Source organism: Amia ocellicauda, chromosome 15 (genome assembly GCF_036373705.1).
Source record: "Amia ocellicauda isolate fAmiCal2 chromosome 15, fAmiCal2.hap1, whole genome shotgun sequence".
In the NCBI taxonomy this organism is placed as follows: Eukaryota; Metazoa; Chordata; class Actinopteri; order Amiiformes; family Amiidae; genus Amia; species Amia ocellicauda.
The window spans coordinates 5668223-5689823 of record NC_089864.1 but is presented as its reverse complement, the minus strand read 5'-3'; the positions used below and the strand labels follow the sequence as shown (position 1 = coordinate 5689823).

At 44.7% G+C, this 21601-nt stretch overlaps 3 protein-coding genes across 3 annotated transcripts; 2 read left to right on the top strand and 1 right to left on the bottom strand.

Moving 5' to 3' along the window:
* Window positions 1-441: 441 nt before the first annotated feature.
* Window positions 442-3357, bottom strand: ndufa5 (NADH:ubiquinone oxidoreductase subunit A5). Its single transcript, XM_066723770.1, has 5 exons — window positions 3267-3357; window positions 1525-1569; window positions 1053-1169; window positions 897-962; window positions 442-687 (listed from the first exon to the last, which is right to left on the bottom strand). Exons 1-5 carry the CDS (start codon window positions 3285-3287, stop codon window positions 586-588), a joined length of 351 nt encoding a protein of 116 aa, XP_066579867.1. The 5' UTR covers window positions 3288-3357; the 3' UTR covers window positions 442-585.
* Window positions 3358-5027: 1670 nt separating this feature from the next.
* asb15a (ankyrin repeat and SOCS box containing 15a) lies at window positions 5028-14594 on the top strand. The gene is made up of 9 exons (XM_066723769.1): window positions 5028-5131; window positions 5538-5575; window positions 5677-5808; window positions 7518-7676; window positions 8165-8410; window positions 8510-8681; window positions 9282-9852; window positions 11471-11624; window positions 13455-14594. The coding sequence occupies exons 1-9, from the start codon at window positions 5028-5030 to the stop codon at window positions 13679-13681; spliced, it is 1803 nt and encodes a 600-aa protein (XP_066579866.1). The 3' UTR covers window positions 13682-14594.
* Window positions 14595-15358: 764 nt separating this feature from the next.
* On the top strand, window positions 15359-20414 carry LOC136771767 (leiomodin-2). Its single transcript, XM_066724273.1, has 3 exons — window positions 15359-15771; window positions 16760-18160; window positions 19846-20414. Exons 1-3 carry the CDS (start codon window positions 15496-15498, stop codon window positions 19870-19872), a joined length of 1704 nt encoding a protein of 567 aa, XP_066580370.1. The 5' UTR covers window positions 15359-15495; the 3' UTR covers window positions 19873-20414.
* Window positions 20415-21601: the final 1187 nt, after the last annotated feature.

Sequence of the window (21601 nt, the reverse complement as noted above, 5' to 3'; positions counted from 1 at the left end):
AAATCATTACACAAATATGTAACGCCTACCCCACATATATTTCTATCTGCACATCACTGCTTTAAATGAGGTTGCACCCCCCCAAGATCGGCCCACACCAAACTCTAGCAGATTACTGGAGTATATATATACTGGAACAGATTCATATTTTTCCCCTGGTAATTGTTTTTACGATGCAAGTATCTACCAAGAAACCAGTCTGAAGAGGGAGTGACCCCACTTTCATCCAAGATATTATCAGGACTGAGGCAGGCTGGCAGTGAGAGGGGAACCTTAAATTGCAATTGCTTTCCATCCCTCTGCTTCCAGAGATCCTTTTCCCACCTCATGCAAACCCAACCATTCAATGACAAGAAGACCCGAGCGAGGTTCACTCTCTCATCAACACGAACACCAGACAAGTCTCCAGAGAAAACACAGCAAGATAAAAAACACCGCAGATTTTTTCATACATAGTACGTTTATTTTTTGTTGAAGAAAACACACATTAATTACATCTGTACTGCAGTAGAATAAACCATAAAAGACGAGGTTTTAGTTTCTAGTTCGAAGTTTGTTTGGCCGGTTTCTCTTCGCCGGTTGTCTTTAAATCGGCCATTTCCACTGGTTAGCGGGAGCTTCTTCCACTAAAGGCTCCCAGGGTTTCCATTCTAACATCTTCCTGGACAAAGACAGCTCGTTCTCCGCCTGCGGGGCAAAACAGTACCGACGTTAAATTAAAAAGCAACATTTAAATCCGTCGGCCCACACACACACACGAGCTACAGAAGCTTCACGCGTTTCAGATCTACTGGGGCAGCAGATAGTCACACACACAGATATTAGGCGTCCAGCGCGAAAATTTTGGGGCAAGAACAAAGCAGAAGGGATGGTTGTGTGAACTGGGCAGCCGTTACCTGTAAAATCACCTCCTCTATCTGCCCACTGTTGATCTTCTTCTCCAGCTTCTCCACATCAGGTTCCTTCAACAAACAACATTAAACCATAAGTACAAATAAGACACTCAGCAGGGACTTGGGATGGTCAGACTTGCGGGTAGAGCTACACCTTACCGATTTCACCAGATCAAACCTCTGGCTGATGACCTGCTCTGTGTATCTCCTGTAGGCAGCGTCCTGTGGGATGGACTGTAGAGAAGCCAGGATCTTTGTATAAAGTACCCTGAGACGCTGAAAAAGACACAGGATGGACATTTAGCTTCCTATGAACCATGTTACAGGTCTCAAAATGTCATACATTTACAGACAAGGTCTATAGATGTTATATAAACAGAAACATGCGGGCTCTTTTAGATCAATGCTACAGTTATTGTATTGAGGATATTTAAAACAATGCCGTGTTCAGTAAGAAGCAGCTGAACACTTCTGGGAGAAACACTAAAAATAAAGGAACGACGATGACCCAGGATTTATGAATGAAGATCAAGGAAGCCTTTGAGCCCCACGTTTATTTCTAATGAAAATGTACTTATTTAATTTAACAGTAAAAAAAACAATATTATACAGGAATATATTTGTAACTTACATCATGTGGATTGTGAGACACTGCCAGACCCACCAAGCCTGTAGTCTGCAAAAAATACAATACATTATAATAAAAACACTCAGCTGTAAATAGAGGTTATATATATATATATTATATACACACACACACACACCGATCAGCCATAACATTATGACCACCTGCCTAATATTGTGTAGGTCCCCCTTTTGCCACCAAAACAGCCCTGACCCGTCGAGGCATGGACTCCACTTGACCTCTGAAGGTGTGCTGTGGTATCTGGCACCAAGACGTTAGCAGCAGATCCTTTAAGTCCTGTAAGTTGCGAGGTGGGGCCTCCATGGATCGGACTTGTTTGTCCAGCACATCCCACAGACGCTCGATTGGATTGAGATCTGGGGAATTTGGAGGCCAAGTCAACACCTTGAACTCGTTGTGTCCTCAAACCATTCCTGAACCATTTTTGCTTTGTGGCAGGGCGCATTATCCTGCTGAAAGAGGCCAATGCAATCAGGGAATACCGTTTCCATGAAAGGGTGTTCATGGTCTGCAACAATGCTTAGGTAGGTGGTACGTGTCAAAGTAACATCCACGAGAATGGCAGAACATTGCCCAAAGCATCACACTGCCTCCGCCGGCTTGCCTTCTTCCCATAGTGCATCCTGGTGTCATGTGTTCTCCAGGTAAGCGACGCACATGCACCCGGCCATCCATGCGATGTAAAAGAAAACGTGATTCATCAGACCAGGCCACCTTCTTCCATTGCTCCGTGCTCCAGTTCTGATGCTCACGTGCCCATTGTAGGCACTTTCGGCAGTGGACAGGGGTCAGCATGGGCACCCTGACTGGTCTGCGGCTGCGCAGCCCCATACGCAACAAACTGCGATGCACTGTGTCTTCTGACACCTTTCTATCAGAACCAGCATGAACTTTTTCAGCAATTTGAGCTACAGTAGCTCGTCTGTTGGATCGGACCACACGGGCCAGCCTTCGCTCCCCACATGCATCAATGAGCCTTGGCCGCCCATGACCCTGTCGCCGGTTCACCGCTTTTCCTTCCTTGGACCACTTTTGATAGGTACTGACCACTGCAGACCGGGAACACCCCACAAGAGCTGCAGTTTTGGAGATGCTCTGACCCAGTCGTCTAGCCATCACAATTTGGCCCTTGTCAAAGTCGCTCAGATCCTTACGCTGCCCATTTTTCCTGCTTCTAACACATCAACTTTGAGAACAAAATATTCACTTGCTGTCTAATATATCCCACCCACTGACAGGTGCCATGATAACGAGATTATCAGTGTCATTCACTTCACCTGTCAGTGGTCATAATGTTATGGCTGATCGGTGTATGTACACACATACATACATACATACATGCACACACACACATACATACACACACACACACACACACACACACACACACAATACATTTTAGACGAGCACTGAATGCACAAAACCGTTTTCCAATAACAATACAGTCGTGTAACAGCTAAGGTGTTACTACAAAAATATGAAAATTTAAAGACGATTAAAACGAATAAATAAACACCTATTCCACGGAATCTGTTTATAATGAACGTGAGCTGGCTAGTTAATACCCTGCTGTCAAATCGGGTAAAGGCCGAAAAAAGACACTTTGTACAAAGTCTGTACGTGTTTTATTGTGGACTCCTTGCCTGCCTCTGTGACAACTTTGTAAATATAATTTCACACAATTTGCCCTGATAATGTTTGTTATTAAGTGTGACCTCCATTCTTACCTTTTTCAGCAAGCCGGCCATGATGCCTCGCAAGGGTTTATGGGACAACAGGGCAAATTAATACATCGCCCAATCATAGAGCGAGAGCTGGGTCCGCCATCTTGGGTGAGAATAAACCCGGCGACGGAAAGCGCCCTAACTACATTTTCGATATTTAATTTAAGTGTCTTCAAAGTTTCGTTAACTTACTATTACATTACTCTTTAACCCCTAAACTATTCTATCTGTCATTAACAATGCTCTCTCCAGTATTGTAATGGTTTTATACGGTGGTTTACAACTAGCAGTTCATTTTTTGGTGATTGCAGTGATCTGATTATCAGTAAAGATGGCCTCCATGTTTGGAAATATTATACCTATATGTTTATGTCTGTAACCCTCAGACCTGACCAATCGAGTCATGCATGTGTTATTTCGCAGTTTAGGTATGTGACCCATATGAAATTGTGTAACATGAGACACCTGAGCCGCAGTGTTTATCAGCCATGTCTGCCAGCTATTTCCATGTGTCAGAGGCACCCCAAGCAGTCTTGCAGGATTGCTTCGCTCGCCGTTTTTAGATGACCCTTTCCAGACCTTTCCATACATTTCTCTCAAGGAATAAGTTAATTTCTCTGTCTTGCCTTATGAAACCAGCAATGTTGTCATTCAATGACTGCTTTCACATTCCTGTATAGTTAGATAAGCTGTAAACAAAATGACATTGGGTGGAAAATATGAACAGTTTTGGAAGAGATTAATTTGAATTATCGGTTTCATTTCATTGTTTTGACTTTGTATTAGTCTAATGGCTAAACTGTCATATAAGACACTGCATATCCCCGCTCATATTCTTAAATCCCATTCATTTTTTTATAAGAAATGTTAATATTCATCATAAAAATGAATACAACATATATCAATGTTTTAATTTGGGGAAATGGGAACAGTTTGCCTAACATTGGGTGGCTTTGTCTTTTGGGTTATTGTAATATAAAAATGGAAGTGTATTGAAGAATAAATGCTAAAACACAATCACAATAATCACAATTCCCCCAAATACTACTTCTGGGATGTTTATGAACTTGCACTTCTGATTAGCATTCTCAGACACAGACCCTGATGCAGTCACAGGACGTCACGTCTAAATATAACCTCAGTATACCCTATATATTGCCTATTTATTTCAGACACAAGAGCTCACAGTCACAATTCCCCGGACCCCTGCACCAGTTCACACATCTGATGATAGTGTGAGTGGACAGATGTCTAAAGGTGAGGTTTGTCTTCTGCTTAAAGCAGCAGCTATCCAATGCTTTTCTATGAAACATGCACTTTGAATAACTTGATAAATTGCTAAATATTAATAATATTGAACAGCTGTGGATAAACCTCTCTTGTTCATTGTTTTAATGGGAATCTGACAATGCCTTCTGCTTTGAAGGTTTAATACTCTTGAGATCAGGTTAAGTAAATGCAATGCAGAATATTCTTTGTTGTTTAAATAGTCGTTTTGTTGTATTCATTTTGTATTGCTTTTTGCTGTTAAAAGTCCAGAATAATGCTTTTGTTAATGCTTTTAATCGAGAGAATTTGTTTATTGTTGTATTTGTTATTTGTGTTTTTATTACTTATATCAGAATAGGGGTGAAATGCAGTAGGGTTTAACTCCAACTCTTAGTGAGCTAATGCTAAGTTTATAGGCAGCACTACTCTACCGTCTGTCATGTAAATGCCAAGCACATCTAAATATATATTTTGTGCTTTGTTTACTTGAAAGCGATGGATGCAATAGATGAAATGGATGAAGATGAACTGCTGCAGTATGCAATTCAGCTGAGCATTGAAGAATCAAGCCCACCCAGCACAGCGACACTTAGAGACAGGTATAGAGAACTGTGCAAAGACAGGGCAGGGAAAGGGACTGATTAGCATGGGTTTATCACTCACCAATTCAGTATAATTCATTATATCCTTGATGTCTGCAACTGGCAGCTATACAACACTGACCCTGAATCATTTGATTGAACTATAGGAATCATCATATAAAGGAAAGCTTATAGAGGGTCACTGATAGTTTACATTCACATCTCATTTGTACCTTTTAAAAATAGCGTTTTCCAATCACTCTGTGTTTTAAAAAGTGCTGTAAAGATCCAAACTGGAACCATTGCATTTCCTTGTTTTGGCTCAGCTCCTTTTGAACACATTAACCTTGGCAGTAAAATGCTTCAGAGATATTTCCAGATGTTTATTATCTCGTTTCTCCTTCCTTAGTTCAGACGAAACAAGTGAAGAAAACCAAGTGATCATAGCGGCCATACAGAACGGTACGAGGGGGGGGGGTTATTTTCTTTTCTCTGTCTTTCGTTTCTTCCCATGAGAGGCAACTATGAGCAGAGACGAGCGATTCTGGTTCCCTATTCTGCAGGGGAAGTGTTTACCCTCCAGCAGCTCACAGAATATCAGCCAGCCTTCGCGGAGGCAGACGGGAGAGGATGGCTGCCTGTTCATGTGGCCGCAGTGCAGCCCATCGTCCAGATCCTGGAGATTGTCCTGGATGGTGAGTCGATGGATTTCATTAGACAGTCACGTTACAACACGAATTGACACTATTACTGTGTATTAACAACAGTACTCAGGGGCGTTGCCAAAAAAAACAATATAGAACAACACAGAAATCAGAATGTTTCAGATTAAAATAACGTACTGAACAATATGTGTTATTAGGTAATGTCCATTATGCACATCATCAAGATTGAGTGATTTCCCCCGGGAGCGCAGATTCCTATATGCTAAGTACAGTGTCACATCCAAAATCTTTCTAGAAGTGCTCTGTTTTTATACATTTCTGACTGGATTTGTTTCTGCAGCTGACTATACCTGTTGCTGTTCTTACAGTATGCTGCAGTATGCTCCATTTCCACTAACAGTTCTTGTGAGACACACCATCCTCATGCTCTGGTTGTTTTGTCATACATTCTCCAGCATTTCACTGATAATATCTTATAGCCATCCTTACTATTCAGAGAACTGGGTGATGGTTTACTTTGCTCATGAGTCAAAACAGTGCATGGAATGCAATATAATGCCTTTACACTTACTATAAATAAGCCAGTCTCTCTGCACCTTTTCTCTTCCATTTGCTGACTTACTGTACTGTACATAGTTGGGGAATGGCTTGTCTTCTGAGTCTGGGGACATGATTTTATACAGTTCTGTCTCCTCACCACACCTGTTGGCTAGTCTGCGAACAATAGCTTCTCTTTCATGGTCTTGTACTTTCTCTGGCCACAGTGCTGGATCATCTAAAACCTCATCTTCCTCTCTTCGAATTTCTCCATACTCTTCCTTTCCCTTATTACTTGCTTGTTCAATCTCTTCAGTCACTCCTTCACTGGCACTGCTGCTACTTTTTAACTCCTCTTCCTCCTCCCTGCTCTCCTCTGCATCAGAGTCTGTCGGGCAGCTTTCTGCTGAGATTCTGCCTCCCTGGGGCTCTCTAGGCACTAGAAAGTGAGTAAACAAAGGAAAATGTAGGTTTAATGTTCGCTCTACTACTGAAAGAAAAAACGTTTTAATAGTATACATATCCAATAGAATACGTATTTAAATGTGTCTAAGTCATCATGTGCCTAACTTTACAATTTAAAAATGGTCTAGTTATGCTGCTGCTGCTACAAAACAAGTGCCTCACCTCCAAGGTCCGCAGTTTCATGTAGTAGACACACGTTGGGATCTTTGTCTACAGCAGTAGTAGTAGTAGCATCTACAGTATGGATAGGTACATGTTAGGTTTAAATTTTAGTCTAGCTAGCTAACAAATATCACACAACTAATGGGGAATAGAGTTATAATAATATATAAATAATAGCTAATTAACTATTAACTAATAACGGAATGGTTGGGTAGAGATGCCTGATTTGTTTATGGTTATACGTTTTAATTTTCATCACAGATTTTTTTGTCTAACAAATAATTTTCAAAATATTTAGGGGGCCCTACCAGGCTAGGGCACCATGAATCATTAATGTTTTCCCCTGCTTAACGATGCCCTTGACAGTACTAACAGTATGTAGTGCTAACACTGTGTCTGTGTGTGTGTGTGTGTGTCAGGCTTTGAATTTAGATTTATTTTATTTTCCTGAGATCTACACAAGTCACAGTCACAAATCTTACATCCGTAACAGCTCCCCTGTATAGATGTCAATAGATGTCATGAACTGAGGTGGCAAATGAGTGAGCGATTTTGTTTGTCTGCTTGTTGTTCAGCTTCCTGCGAAATCAATCTGGAGCAGACGACAGCAGACGGCGAGACGGCTCTGACCCTCGCAGCGAAGGCTGGGCTGGAGGAGAATGTCAGGGCCCTGCTGGACAAGGGCGCGTCCCCGCACACCACCAACTGCAGCAACGAGACTCCGCTTCTGCTCGGTAGCGGCTCTCTAGTCCAGTCATGCTCCTGTCCGCCCAGTCTCGGACCCCCGGTGTCTTGTAGTTTTCATTCTACCTGCACTCGGGGGGTTATTCACACTATTTGCTCAAAAAGACCAATTTTAGGAAACATTTCCAGCTCTTAATGAGTAGATGTAGCTTTAGAAAATAGGATTTGCAGACTCACATTAGCACACAAATGAGAACAGCCTCACTGACTGCATCACAAGATTGGAGAAATGGCCAAAAGCCAAAGGAATGTATCCCTGAGTTCACATGCGTTGCTTCAGTTGTGTCTGTTTCACTCAGAGACTCTGAAAGTGGCTTTGCTGTCACACATGTACACACATGGCTATTCATATTTTTCTCCCCTTGCTCATGAATACAAATTGGGGGCTATGTTATGAAGGGGAAATAACAAAATTCAAAGAAACACACTGACACGTCTGCTTTCTTTCTCTGTGTGTGTGCGTACGTGTCTCACAAAGCCGTGAGAAACGGCTCATACAGAATGGCGGACATCCTCATCAGGAATGGGGCCCTGGTCAACCAGGTCTCTCACAAGAAGTGGACTGCCGTTCACGAGGCGGCCAAGACGGGCCGCAGTGACATCATGACTCTGTTCCTGCACAACGGCGGCTCGGTGTCCCAGAGGAGCAGCCATGGGGTCACTGCCCTGGGAGTCGCCGCAGAGTACGGCCAAAGCGACGTGCTGGAGCTGCTCATTCATAAAGGTCAGAGTCAGATCACCGGCCGAGACGTCATCAAATGATCAATCAGCTGAGCAGTCACGTGACAGGAGCCGCTAAATCTGTTCCCTTTTCCCCCACCAGGTGGCGATGTCAATGCTCAGTCTTACAACGGGGAGTCTGTTTTATGCGACGCAGCCGAAGGCGGGAATCCAGACTGTCTGGAGCTGCTGCTGGAGTACGGAGCCAGTCCCAACCTGCCGTCCAGGAGTGGACTGTTGCCCATACACAGAGCAGCGTACAAAAGTAATTACCTGTAAGTACGGCTGAGATGCGCTGCTCCATCTGTGTGCTGTTGTTGGAAGAAAACAAAACAAACAAGTGACAAAGACATTAACAGCTGTAGGTGTTCTGTTTTTTTGCATTAGATTGTGATAGAAAAGCGCATCCTACATTTTGTGTCAACTATGGGAATGTGTGTTTTTTAATGTCTGGGTTCCTATAGTTGGGCAGTGGAGGCCTTCTCGTTTGCTTTACTCATATTCCCTTAATAGGACTGGTTGCTATTTAATTATAATTTTTCAGTCATGCTTATGAGTGTCGGGCTTTCCTCGATAATGACTGCCTTTCAAATTCCATATAGGGCAGTTTGCAGGCATTTATCGACCCCAGTCCACGGCTCGCCCCGCTGAGAAACACTGACTAGGTGTTACCTTCCTGTTTCTTTCAGGTTTCCGTGGGACTCTCACAGAAAAATGGCAGAACTGTGCAGTGAGAGATAATGGTTTTTATCAACCATTGCTTACAATGTGTATTACTGACTTAAATACATATTTGGTGTAAGTCACTTGTAGAACAGTACTTGGACATTCCCCATCGTGGGTGACTGCTACACTCTAGAACTTGTCTCCCACAGGGCTCTGAAGATCCTCATCCCCATCACGTCCAAGAAGGCCATCCAGGACTGTGGTGTGAGCCCCGTCCACTCTGCGGCGGACGGAGGCAGCAACCAGTGTCTGGAGCTGCTCATCGAGAACGGATTCGACGTCAACTGCCTCCTGAGCCAAACCCTGTCCCAGAAATACAATGACGGCCGGAGGACCCCGCTCTTTTTTGCCGTCTCCAACGGGAACGTGACCTGCACCCAGCTGCTGCTGAAGGCCGGCGCCAAGCCCAACTTAGACCCGCTGAACTGCCTGCTGGTGGCCGTGCGGGCGCTGAATTTCGAGATCGTGCGGATGCTGCTGGAGAGCGGGGCGAACGTGAACTCGTACTTCACCATGATCCACGACACCACCTTCCCCTCGGCCATCCAGTACTGTCTGAAAAACGAGATGATGATGCGCCTGCTGCTGAACAACGGCTTCGATGTCACCAAGTGCTTCCAGTGCAAACACAAGAGACTCGACACCACCGCCCTGCTGATAAGCCACAACCTGGAGAACATCGTGTCCGGGTTTACCAGGTCCGGCACAAAGAACACCCCCGTGAGTAAAACAGATGAGAAAGGACTGGGTCCAGACTGGCCCAGTAGGATCAGTATTGGCAGTGTGAGGTGCTGCTATCAAATCTGATTTAAAAGACACACAGGCACACATAAGTGTCGGCCCCCCCATCGTAAGGAGCCACGGATACTTCCGAGCATATCTGAGAGAAGCTGTGTTCGTTTGTCAGTGCTCTCTGACCCTGGTAAATTGAAAGCACACATTGTGGTTACCGTTGCCACTCTCGTTTGTTATCACAACAGCATTCCTGTCCTGACAGCACAGCTCAGGACATGGTGTTCTAGCTATTCCCCAGCTCAGTGATCTGCCTTCTTCCAAAATCCCTCCCCCCACAATTGTTTACTGTTTATTAACTGAGGAAGAAGAAAGATGAGAAAGATGACTATTTGTTGTTTTGGTTTTGTTTTGTTCATACAAGCCTCAGCTGTTGCTAGGCAGGCGGTGACCGATCTCTCCACTGTCTGCCACCACATGGGTAGGCCGAAATCACAGCACTGTCATTTGTACGCACACTGACCTGATCAATGTTGGATACTATATGGCGTGTGTGTGTGAGAGTGATGTGAATATTGAGGTCTGGACCATTATAAACCATTTTAAATGTAGATTGTGACCAGTTACAACATAAGATCATAAGAAAGTGTCCAATCGAGAGGAGGCCATTTTGCCCCATCGTGCTCGTTTGGTGACCATTAGTAACTAAGTGATCCAAGGATCCTATCCAGTCTGTTTTTGAATGTTCCCAAATTGTCTCTTCAGCCACATCGCTGGGGAGTTTGTTCAGATTGTGACGCCTCTCTGTGTGAAGAAGTGTCTCCTGTTTTCTGTCTTGAATGCCTTGAAGCCCAATTTCCATTTGTGTCCCCGGGTGCGTGTGTCCCTGCTGATCTGGAAAAGCTCCTCTGGTTTGATGTGGTCGATGCCTTTCATGATTTTGAAGACTTGAATCAAGTCCCCACGTAGTCTCCTCTGTTCCAGGGTGAAAAGGTTCAGGTCCTCAGTCTCTCAGTAGGACATTCCCTTCAGACCTGGAATAAGTCTGGTTGCTCTCCTCTGAACTGCCTCTAGAGCAGCAACAATATACCCTAACATTGTGTTTGCCTTTTTTATTGCTTCCCCACATTGTTTGGATGGAGAAAGTGAGGAGTCCACATAGACTCCTAGGTCTTTCTCATGTGTTACTTCATCTAGTTCTATTCCTCCCATAGTGTAATTATAGTGGACATTTTTTTTACCTGCATGTAATACCTTGCACTTGTCCACATTGAATTTCATCTGCCAGGTGTCGGCCCACAACTGAATATTATCCCTTTGAATAGCCTGTGTTGCCGAGATTGTATCTGCTGAGCCACCTATTTCAGTATCATCTGCAAATATGACAAGTTGCTAAAATAAATCAGATCATCCACAGCATCAAAATATGAACCGATGGCTCTTTGACTTGAAGACAGGATTGTTGTGTCGTGCAGTTGTGTATCTTTGCGTTGGCCGTGGACGTTCCCAGCTGTGCCTAAAATGGTTATCGTCCCTCTTGACAGTTTCGTGCGTCATAGTCCTTGCGAATGGGTCACCTCTCTGCTGTCGTGTGTTGTTTTTCCAGTTCTGTGACTTCATCACCGTGTCCTGGATGGGGCACCTGAGTGGCCGCGTGATCTTGACCTTCCTGGATTACGTCAATCGTGTCCCCATATGTCCCAAGTTAAAAGCCGTTCTGGAGAAGCAGAGCGAGTGGCCAGACATCTGTGAAATACTTGGTAAGTTGGCAGAGAAAGAAGGCGTATGTACACTCACCTAAAGGATTATTAGGAACACCATACTAATACTGTGTTTGACCCCCTTTCGCCTTCAGAACTGCCTTAATTCTACGTGGCATTGATTCAACAAGGTGCTGAAAGCATTCTTTAGAAATGTTGGCCCAAATTGATAGGATAGCATCTTGCAGTTGATGGAGATTTGTGGGATGCACATCCCGTTCCACCACATCCCAAAGATGCTCTATTGGGTTGAGATCTGGTGTCTGTGGGGGCCAGTTTAGTACAGTGAACTCATTGTCATGTTCAAGAAACCAATTTGAAATGATTCGACCTTTGTGACATGGTGCATTATCCTGCTGGGAGTAGCCATCAGAGGATGGGTACATGGTGGTCATAAAGGGATGGACATGGTCAGAAACAATACTCAGGAAGGCCGTGGCATTTAAACGATGCCCAGTTGGCACTAAGGGTCCTAAAGTGTGCCAAGAAAACATCCCCCACACCATTACACCACCACCACCAGCCTGCACAGTGGTAACAAGGCATGATGGATCCATGATCTCATTCTGTTTACGCCAAATTCTGACTCTACCATCTGAATGTCTCAACAGAAATCGAGACTCATCAGACCAGGCAACATTTTTCCAGTCTTCAACTGTCCAATTTTGGTGAGCTTGTGCAAATTGTAGCCTCTTTTTCCTATTTGTAGTGGAGATGAGTGGTACCCGGTGGGGTCTTCTGCTGTTGTAGCCCATCCGCCTCAAGGTTGTGCGTGTTGTGGCTTCACAAATGCTTTGCTGCATACCTCGGTAGTAACGAGTGGTTATTTCAGTCAAAGTTGCTCTTCTATCAGCTTGAATCAGTCGGCCCATTCTCCTCTGACCTCTAGCATCAACAAGGCATTTTCGCCCACAGGACTGCCGCATACTGGATGTTTTTCCCTTTTCACACCATTCTTTGTAAACCCTAGAAATGGTTGTGCGTGAAAATCCCAGTAACTGAGCAGATTGTGAAATACTCAGACTGGCCCATCTGGCACCAACAACCATGCCACGCTCAAAATTGCTTAAATCACCTTTCTTTCCCATTCAGACATTCAGTTTGGAGTTCAGGAGATTGTCTTGACCAGGACCACACCCCTAAATGCATTGAAGCAACTGCCATGTGATTGGTTGGTTAGATAATTGCATTAATGAGAAATTGAACAGGTGTTCCTAATAATCCTTTAGGTGAGTGTATACACAAAGTTTGGAGAAAAACAACTCCATAGAAGCCACGTGCAAACAACGCACATTGAAACTGAAAACAATTGATCATGTACTTCTGATTTTGATCACCCTGGGGTTGCGTAGTGGATCAGAAGTGAACTCAGTTCGAGGTCAAAGCAGATGTCATCCTTTAGATGTTTTGATGCTGATGCAGATGAAGAAAAGATTAAAAGCTCTTTCTTGCAGCCACAATGCAGGCAGATGTTAACTTGTGTGTGAGATATTCAGTAATAGAGTCTGCTTGTGTGTTAGGGAAGTGTTAGTGAGTTTCCATGTGCAAGAACACAGTGACCTCAGCAACGGCCTCTTGGTAGGATCACACATGATGAGAACATGGACAGGGTAACCTTAGAACAGAACTCAAATGTTTGTGTCATGAATTTGTATTAAAAACACTTCTTCTGTAAAAAGTACATACTGATGTGATCTATTGAAGGTGGTTCTATTGAGAAAAATATCTCAATCACTCTAAGCTGATAGTCACACATCAGTGTGTTGTCTGACTTGCTCTGAAAATAAAAAATTCTCTTTCGGTTGAGTCGCTCTTTTTCATCCCACCCAGAAAACCCACGGCCGCTGAAGCACCTGTGCCGCCTCGCAATACGAAAACTGTTATCGCTGACTCGACTCTGCAGATTGAACTACTCGTCCTCCTTCCCTCTGCCCCCCGTTCTACAGAACTACATCCTGTACAAGGAGTACGACTTATACGGGAGGCGTTTTGGCTCGGCACAGTGGGGCCCCCGCGATGCACATGCACAGGAAGGCTTTCAAAAGGGGTTAGAGTAAAGAGGGTTGAGGTCACCTGTAAGACGTATGAACTATCAATTACATGAATTAGGCTTGAAAAAGCATGTTGCCCTCAACTTCTTATCATATCCCCTTTTGAGAATCACGTTTGGCTGCTCAGTCTTGTATTCTGTGATGGAGGGAAGTCACTGGTGAAGGTTGAGTTTCTGCAGCTAGCAAATGCACGGCACATGGGAGCTCCGTGTTACCAGCTCCCTGGACCGTGACGGAAAAATACACAGAGTCGAGCCCCGCTGTGAGGAGCAGCTGAGAGAGGGTCTTCTCAATGTAGTGCTGTGCCCACCTCCCCGTGACCTTCAAAACCACCACAGAGCGAAGACTCCTTCCAGCAGGAGAAGACCGAAGCTCGTCCATCATCGGCCTCTCCTTCAATTAGTGTGTAACTCAGCTTGCATCCCGGCAGACCGGGGAGCGAACCCAGTCCCGCGGGAGGGAAGCCACGACAGGTGCTCTGGACACTCTGCAAATCAGTCTATTTGGTCTCACTGAGGCTCTGTGCTTGGGAGAATTCGTTTTTTTCACTCGTTCTCCAGTCACGTCCCTTAAAGGCTGCCTCTCGGTGGGCCCCCAGCTCAGACGTGACTGAAATGCCGAGTGAATTGTGAATGAAGCACCGATGTCCTCCCTCTGGCTCGCACCCCCGTCACTTGGTGAAAATGCGGTGCTGACGTAGAACATATTTGTGGTGGGAAGCTGTTGTGTTTAAGGAGACTTTTTAATGTGATCTAATTAACTGATAGGGCTTCGGCAGGAGCTAATTATAGACACGTTTGTTTTCTTCTGTATCTGTATTCTGTATCTGTTGCACGCCTGTTAAAATAGCATGTTCTTGTGTTCATGATTATGTCTATAATAAACTGAGTGTAAAGGATCTAAAACCAACTTCTAGTAACACCTGCTTTACTGTGAAATGTTGTTTTATTTAAACCTCCACATTACACCATCTTTAAGGGCAACATGGTACCTGGATCATTATATTCTGAGTTTCTCTGCACGTCTCCAGTGTAAGATGAGCTGCCTGGTTCAGCTCATGTTTTGTGTGTTTGTTTTCTGTTGCCTTGGTCTCTTTATCCATTCTCCTGGGATGGTGGAACCGATTTAGGAGTGATAGGCTGTTAAATTGGGTTACAAACTAGCAAAAATAACAACAGAAACAGCCACGATAGAGTTTTTGTGTTGAAAAACAAACGTGTGTGGATATACTTTGTCAAACTCTACAGGAACCCAAGTTTAAATACTCTCCGCTTGCAGTTGTTGTTGTTGTTGTGGTGGTTGCCCCCTCCCCCCCTAGTAGGACACTGTACGATGGCTGTAATTTTATACACACACTTTTCAGAATACGTGAGTAGTATGTGTGTATGTGAGTATGTGTGTGTATTTCCGATGTAGGCCATTTATCTTCCGTACACTATAACGCAACACAATTGGTAACATTTTTGTACGACACTGAGTAACAATGCCACTCCAGTTGGTCTTTATTTGGTCATGGACAATGTGTCTGTGATCCCCTGTCACTCCGGGACCACAGGCACTAAGCAATCTCGCATTCTCTCTGTAAATCCATGTGGTTGACGCCTGGTTCCCAAAAAAGAAAGTGCATCATGACCAGACACATTGTTCCCCGTCCCTGATGATTCCCCTTTAAAAGCTCCTGCAGCTGCTGCCCCAGACAGATGTACATAAACAAATTGATAAGGACGCTGGGCAGCGACTGCGCTCCGCTCTGCAGACGAGAACGCGACTCGAGCTGAAATAGTAATCATTTTAAACAGATTGTGCGGAAGCAGTGGGCTATGACTGCGTTTGGGTACCGCAAGGAGCTGGATAAATACGAAGACATCGACGAGGATGAACTCTTGTCTTCCCTCACCGCTGAGGAGCTGCAGGAGTTGGAGAGGGAGCTGTCTGATTTGGACCCGGACGACAACGTCCCCATCGGACTCAGGCAGAAGGACCAGACAGAGAAAACCCCCACGGGCACATTCAGCAGAGAGGCCCTGCTACAGTACTGGGAGAACGAGACTCGGAAACTCCTGGAGAATGAGAGGACGGGCTCGGGACTGAAACAGGTACAGACTTTTATTCCCCACTTTGGGACATTATTCGTAAAAGTTTAAAGGCATGTTGAGTATGTATACATTATGCATACATAAATAACTATTCACTGCACACAAACAAGACTGGAAGAAGGTGGTTCTGTTTTGATTTTCCTGGAAGTGAAGTGAAGTCCTTCATAATGTGGAGGAAGGCAAAGTCCTATCTAAAAGTTCAAACTAAAGAGACAGATCAGAAATGTTATCAATGAAAGCTCAAGCTCTACTGGAGATGCCAGGGGCCATGAAGTAAAGACCCCAGACAAACCTGGGAAAAGTCTTTATGATCCTGGGAGTCATGCATTCATGTCTGAAAAGAGAGTTTCCCAACCCGAGCCCCATTTTAATTGCTTGATTGCACCTTTTTCATGTAAGCAAAGTGCTAAATGATTGGAAATGGTTCTGAAAAGGATATAATTAAGTAACTGGGAGGTCAGCAAAGATACAAATATACAGAGGTACAGAGATACAGAGGCCAGAGGTCAGAGGTCAGAAGAAGGCCAGACATGTCAATGCCTTTGTTTCCAATATAGTTCATCAACAGTTCATTAACAGTTCACTAAAGACTGAGAAACAGTTCTGCTCGTTGGAAAGCATAAAAACAAACAACACAGACAAGGGCTATGGTGTTCTCAGGCTTCTGATTCAAACCCAACACCCACTAATTAATTTGGTCTGATTAGCTGATTAATTAGCTGAATGAAATACTTATTTACAGGCTGCACATTATGTTACAGGTCATGTACCTTGAATCAAATCGTTCAAACCATGAAACACACAGAGCACAGTGATTTTAAGACAGTTTCCCAATCCTGGCTTTTATTGTAATTCATCTCTGTGACATTTAAATACAATTCATTCTCTAGTGAAAAATGTTCACATTTACATGCTTTGAAAGGTCATGACAGCTATCAGTGTTTGTGCTTCACTGACTGAGGACTTCAATGCGGTTGTGTCTTTCCAGGAGGAGGAAGGAGAGAAACACACCGATGACAGTGATGAAGACTGCGTGACGGAGAGTAACAGTGAGGCTTCGGAAGCAGAGGCATACACTGAAGAGGAGGAGGAAGAAGAAGAAGAGGAGGAGGAAAAGGAGGAAGAGGAGGAGGAAGAGGTAGAGGAGGAGGATGAAAGTGAACATGAAGAAGAAGAAAAAGTAGAAGTAGTAGCAGCTGTGACTGAAAATAAAGTTGCAGTTGAAGATGAAGGAGAGAAAATCAGGAACAGGACTTTGCTGCTAAAGGAACTGAAACCTTTAAACCTTTGTAACGGCCAGACTGAAGACAAACAAAATGGCGCTGCTAGAAACGGCACACAACCAAGCAGCGAGGCGACAGCCAGCCGTCTGTGTGGAAACCCAACGGTGATCGACGACGCCCTGGAGAAGATTGTGAACAACGACGCCGACACCAGCGAGGTGAACCTGAACAACATCGAGAACGTCTCGCAGGACACGCTCATCCGCTTCGCCGAGGCTCTGAAGACCAACACGGTCGTGCGGGTCTTCAGCCTGGCCAACACACACGCTGATGACCGCGTTGCCTTCGCCCTGGCCCAGATGCTCAAGGAGAACACCTGTATCACCAACCTGAACATCGAGTCCAACTTCATCACCGGCAAGGGCATCCTGGCCCTCATGCGGGCCCTCCAGCAGAACACGGCCCTCACAGAGCTGCGCTTCCACAACCAGAGACACATCTGCGGGGGGCAGGTGGAGATGGAGATTGCCAAGCTCCTGAAGGAGAACACCACTCTGCTCAAGCTGGGATACCACTTTGAGCTCCCGGGCCCGCGCATGAGCATGACCAGCATCCTGACGAGGAACCAGGACCGGCACAGGCAGAAGAGGCTGCAGGAGCAGAGACAGCTGGGGCTGGAGAGGAAGGAAGGGCCAGAGGCACCGGCCAACCCCAGGACCAGTGCCCTGCAGAGAGCGACGCCAACGTCTTCCCCTTATTCTTCGCCGAAGAGCTCCCCGTGGTCCTCTCCCAAAGTGCCCCGAAACGCCCAGCTCAAAAAGAACGCCCCTCCGCCGCCTCCGCCTCCTCCTCCTCCACCTCCTCCCCCACCTCCCCCACCCCCACCATGCCCACAGAAGAGCAAGCCCACCAGGAAGATAGCCGAGGCCATCAAACTCCATGAGCAGTCCAGAAAGAGACAGCAGGCGGGGCCACAGAAATCGAAAGGCAGGAAAGGCAAACGGGCGGAGAAGGAGAACAATATCCTGAAGGAACTAAAGAACGCTCTGAAGCCCATCTGTGAGAAGAAGGCAGAGGAGACGTCCCGGCCCTCGACACCACAGAGGTCCCTGCACGACGACCTCATGTCAGCCATCCGGAACAGCAGCACGAGACAGCTGAGAAGGGTAAATATACACAAATGAGGACAAGCGTTTGCTTTCTTCGCTCAGTTGGCTGACTAGGTTTTACAATACTGTACACATTGTAGGCAGGGACAGGGAACATTTTTGTGAGGCCTCTCTGATCGTAGGGAGGGCAGCCTCAGACTTTTGTCCTGACCCAGTAATCCCTTCGTGACAAGGGGCGCATGACTTCACCCCCCATGACTTCAGGACACGATCTGAAGCGCCTGCCCTTCCAGACGCATGTCAATGTCAATGTCAGGGCTATCTCTCCATCATGCCGCTGTCAGTGGAGAGGAAAGAATAGTTGGCGCAGCTCCGGTACGCACTGCCTGTCTGCGTTAGCCCTAACTTGTGTAAATACCTCTATCAGTGACTGTTAACAGCACCCCCCCCCACCCCCACATTTTTCCACTTAATAGTGCTATAAATAGTCGGCCGTGTTCTCCTCGGTGCAGATTAGATCAAAGACTAATTGCCCAGCGTGCTGGTGCTCATGATTTCACAATACTCTTTAGTGGACTCCTAACATATTAGCGCTGTCTGCTTCTTACACACGTTTGTTACATTATAAAGTATATGTATGTGTGTGTGTGTGTATATACAGACGGGCGACAAATGAAAGGAAAAACCTGAATAATTGAGTAGAGGAACATAACGGATGCAGATGCCTCCAAACAGGTGTACTGCTTGATACAGTTATTAACATCCTCTCATGCTGTGTGGCATGTATACAAATGCTGATCAGGCCCAGTTGACCTTGATTTTGGATCAAGATGGCAAGAGGAAAGGATCTAAGTGACTTTGAAAGAGGGGGCATTATTGGGGCATGAATGGCAGGAGCTTCAGTCACACAGACACTCAACTGGTTTGTGTTCTGGACAAGTGGGCGAGTGCAAGTGTGGGACACCAAGAGAACGGGACAGGCCTGACTGCTGGACCCCTACAGTGAGGGGGTCACTTTATGTTGTTTTTTTCCTTTAATTTGTCACCCATCTGTGTGTATATAATATATATATATATATATATATATATATATATATATATATATATATATTATACAGTGACCAGTTAGCTTTTATTTTAACTAAACCTAAGCAAAGGTCTTATCTGTACAAGAGACACAACTACGTAGGAGCGATAGAGAGCAAGTGAGAGAGAGAGAAATACAGAGAGACAGAGACAGAGACACAGAGAGACAGAGACAGAGACACAGAGAGACAGACACAGAGTGTGAGAGAGAGAGACACACACAGACAGAGAAAGAGACAGAGAGAGAGACAGGTATGTATAAGTGACAATGTTATAGTATTTGATAAAAAAGTAAAATTATTACAATATTGTTTCACTTCACATATGTTTTATTGCAGTGTGTAATATATAAGTGTATGTATAAATATATATGAAAATGTAAGCAATTTAATGGAGGGGTATCAGTTGGTGAAGTAATTAACTAATGAATATCCTCAGATCAGTTTGTCCGTTGGTCAACACGACCTTCAGTCAGATCAACACCAGACTCCAAACAGCTGATACGAAGACAAAGAATTTTACTGCCCATGCCAATCGCCTGGCTCTCTTGTGGTCCGTCTGACTTTATATAACTATGTGCTCAGCGGGGCTATCAGATAGCGAATAGGTTTAAATTAAGAACCGGGATAATATATTTATTTACATCCTGATTACAGGTCGAAGTGCCAGAATCGCTCCGATAAGAGGATGGAGGACTGAGAGTGAAGCGAAGCTCAAACCAAGAACTGTTTTTCTAGACATTCATATTCACCTTGTGAGAATTGTGACTCCCGTTTGTTTGTTTTGTTTCATAACGGAAACATTTTTCAAATATTAGAGCTGTTTATACTTTGATGAAAAAAGCTAATAAATTATTGAATTTTTTTATGAAGACCATATTTGTTTTGTTAATTTCACATTTCTGTGCAATGTAAATATTTTTTCTGTGGCATGGTTCTTGATTTCCATGAAGGGCAGCAATTAAATAATGGTGAAAATGTTAGTTGATGGGTATTTTACTGGAATATGAATATGTTTAAGTCCAGAGAGGTTTGTTTTCAGACAGTTTACAATATTAAAGGATTATTCAATAAATGGTGACTGTACACAATGAGAAACGTATTGCTTTCCCCATGGTCTCGTACGATCTGCTCCACCTTCATGTTGCCATATATCGTTCGTACTTGTGGGACCATCTGTTACAACTGAATTGAAGTAATTGCCTAATAAAAGATTCTGCTTCTCATACATGTGTTTAATTGAATATTTATAACATGGAAACTTTAACACAAATTAAGTGATGGTCCAAATGCACAGTGTGGATTACAAATTGACTTTCAACATACCTACCCCAAGCATCTCGGACCTGGACGTACACCCCTCTGCATTATGCTGCAGATATAACACATTAGTTTGGGGACCCTTCGCTGCCCGACCAAAATAACAATGAAAATGAGCAAGTCTTGAGATATGTGTCCGCAGGGCTCGGGTCTAATCCTGCCGCTTTGTGGATGTGTATCTTGGACCGGTTCCCTGTGCCTAAATCCACTGTGCAGCTGTTCCCCACGAACGCCGAAATGTTTTTAGCAGCAGAGAACCCCGGACAAGAATCCTGGTCTCCTAAACACGGGAGACCTCTGGCCAAGAAGAGCGAATGCTGCGGCCCCATGTTGGTCTGTCAAATACCCAAAATAAATGTGTGTGGTTGTATATGGATTGTTTAAATTTATAAACAGCCAACACTTTCTACCCATCACTTCCTCCATCCATTGTGCTACAAGTGGGACACCAGGGTTTGGTTACTGAAGGTTGAAACTCAAGCATCTTGCGTCACACAGCGATACGAATTGAATACCAAAGACCTCACCTTCCAGAACAGCTGCTCATCAATCGCTGCGTCACCCGGCAGCTGGGTGGTGTGAGTGGCATGAGATGAAGACTCCTGCCAGGGTGAGAACGTGTGCCATTCGATCAAGAACATGTATGTCCAGACAACAGACTGGGGCCCTAGAGCAGCCACTTTCATATAAAGCCATATTAAAACACATGGAAATACTATATATAACCCCATTCACACTGAAATACTGGCAAAATGCAGAAGCCTGTGGATTTGGGAGAGGAGACACGGACCAATAAAAGTTCAATCATTTCTGTTTTGCCAGTTTCCTTCCACTGTGTTTACTGGGCTGTTGGTTCTAACCAGGGTGCCGGTTCGGTGTGGACTCACTACCAAGAACAAATAGTCAGGAGGGAAAATGCAAATGATACATCAATCTAGGTGTGTATTCACGCTATGAGCAGTTCATCAGGCTGTATGGTTGTTTTTTTGCGGTGTGGTCACTGGACCTGGCCGTCACAGATCATTTGAACCAGTGAACCCGGTATGAGACTCGGCTCTTGGTTAATGGTCGTGTGACAAGAGGCATTGTGTGG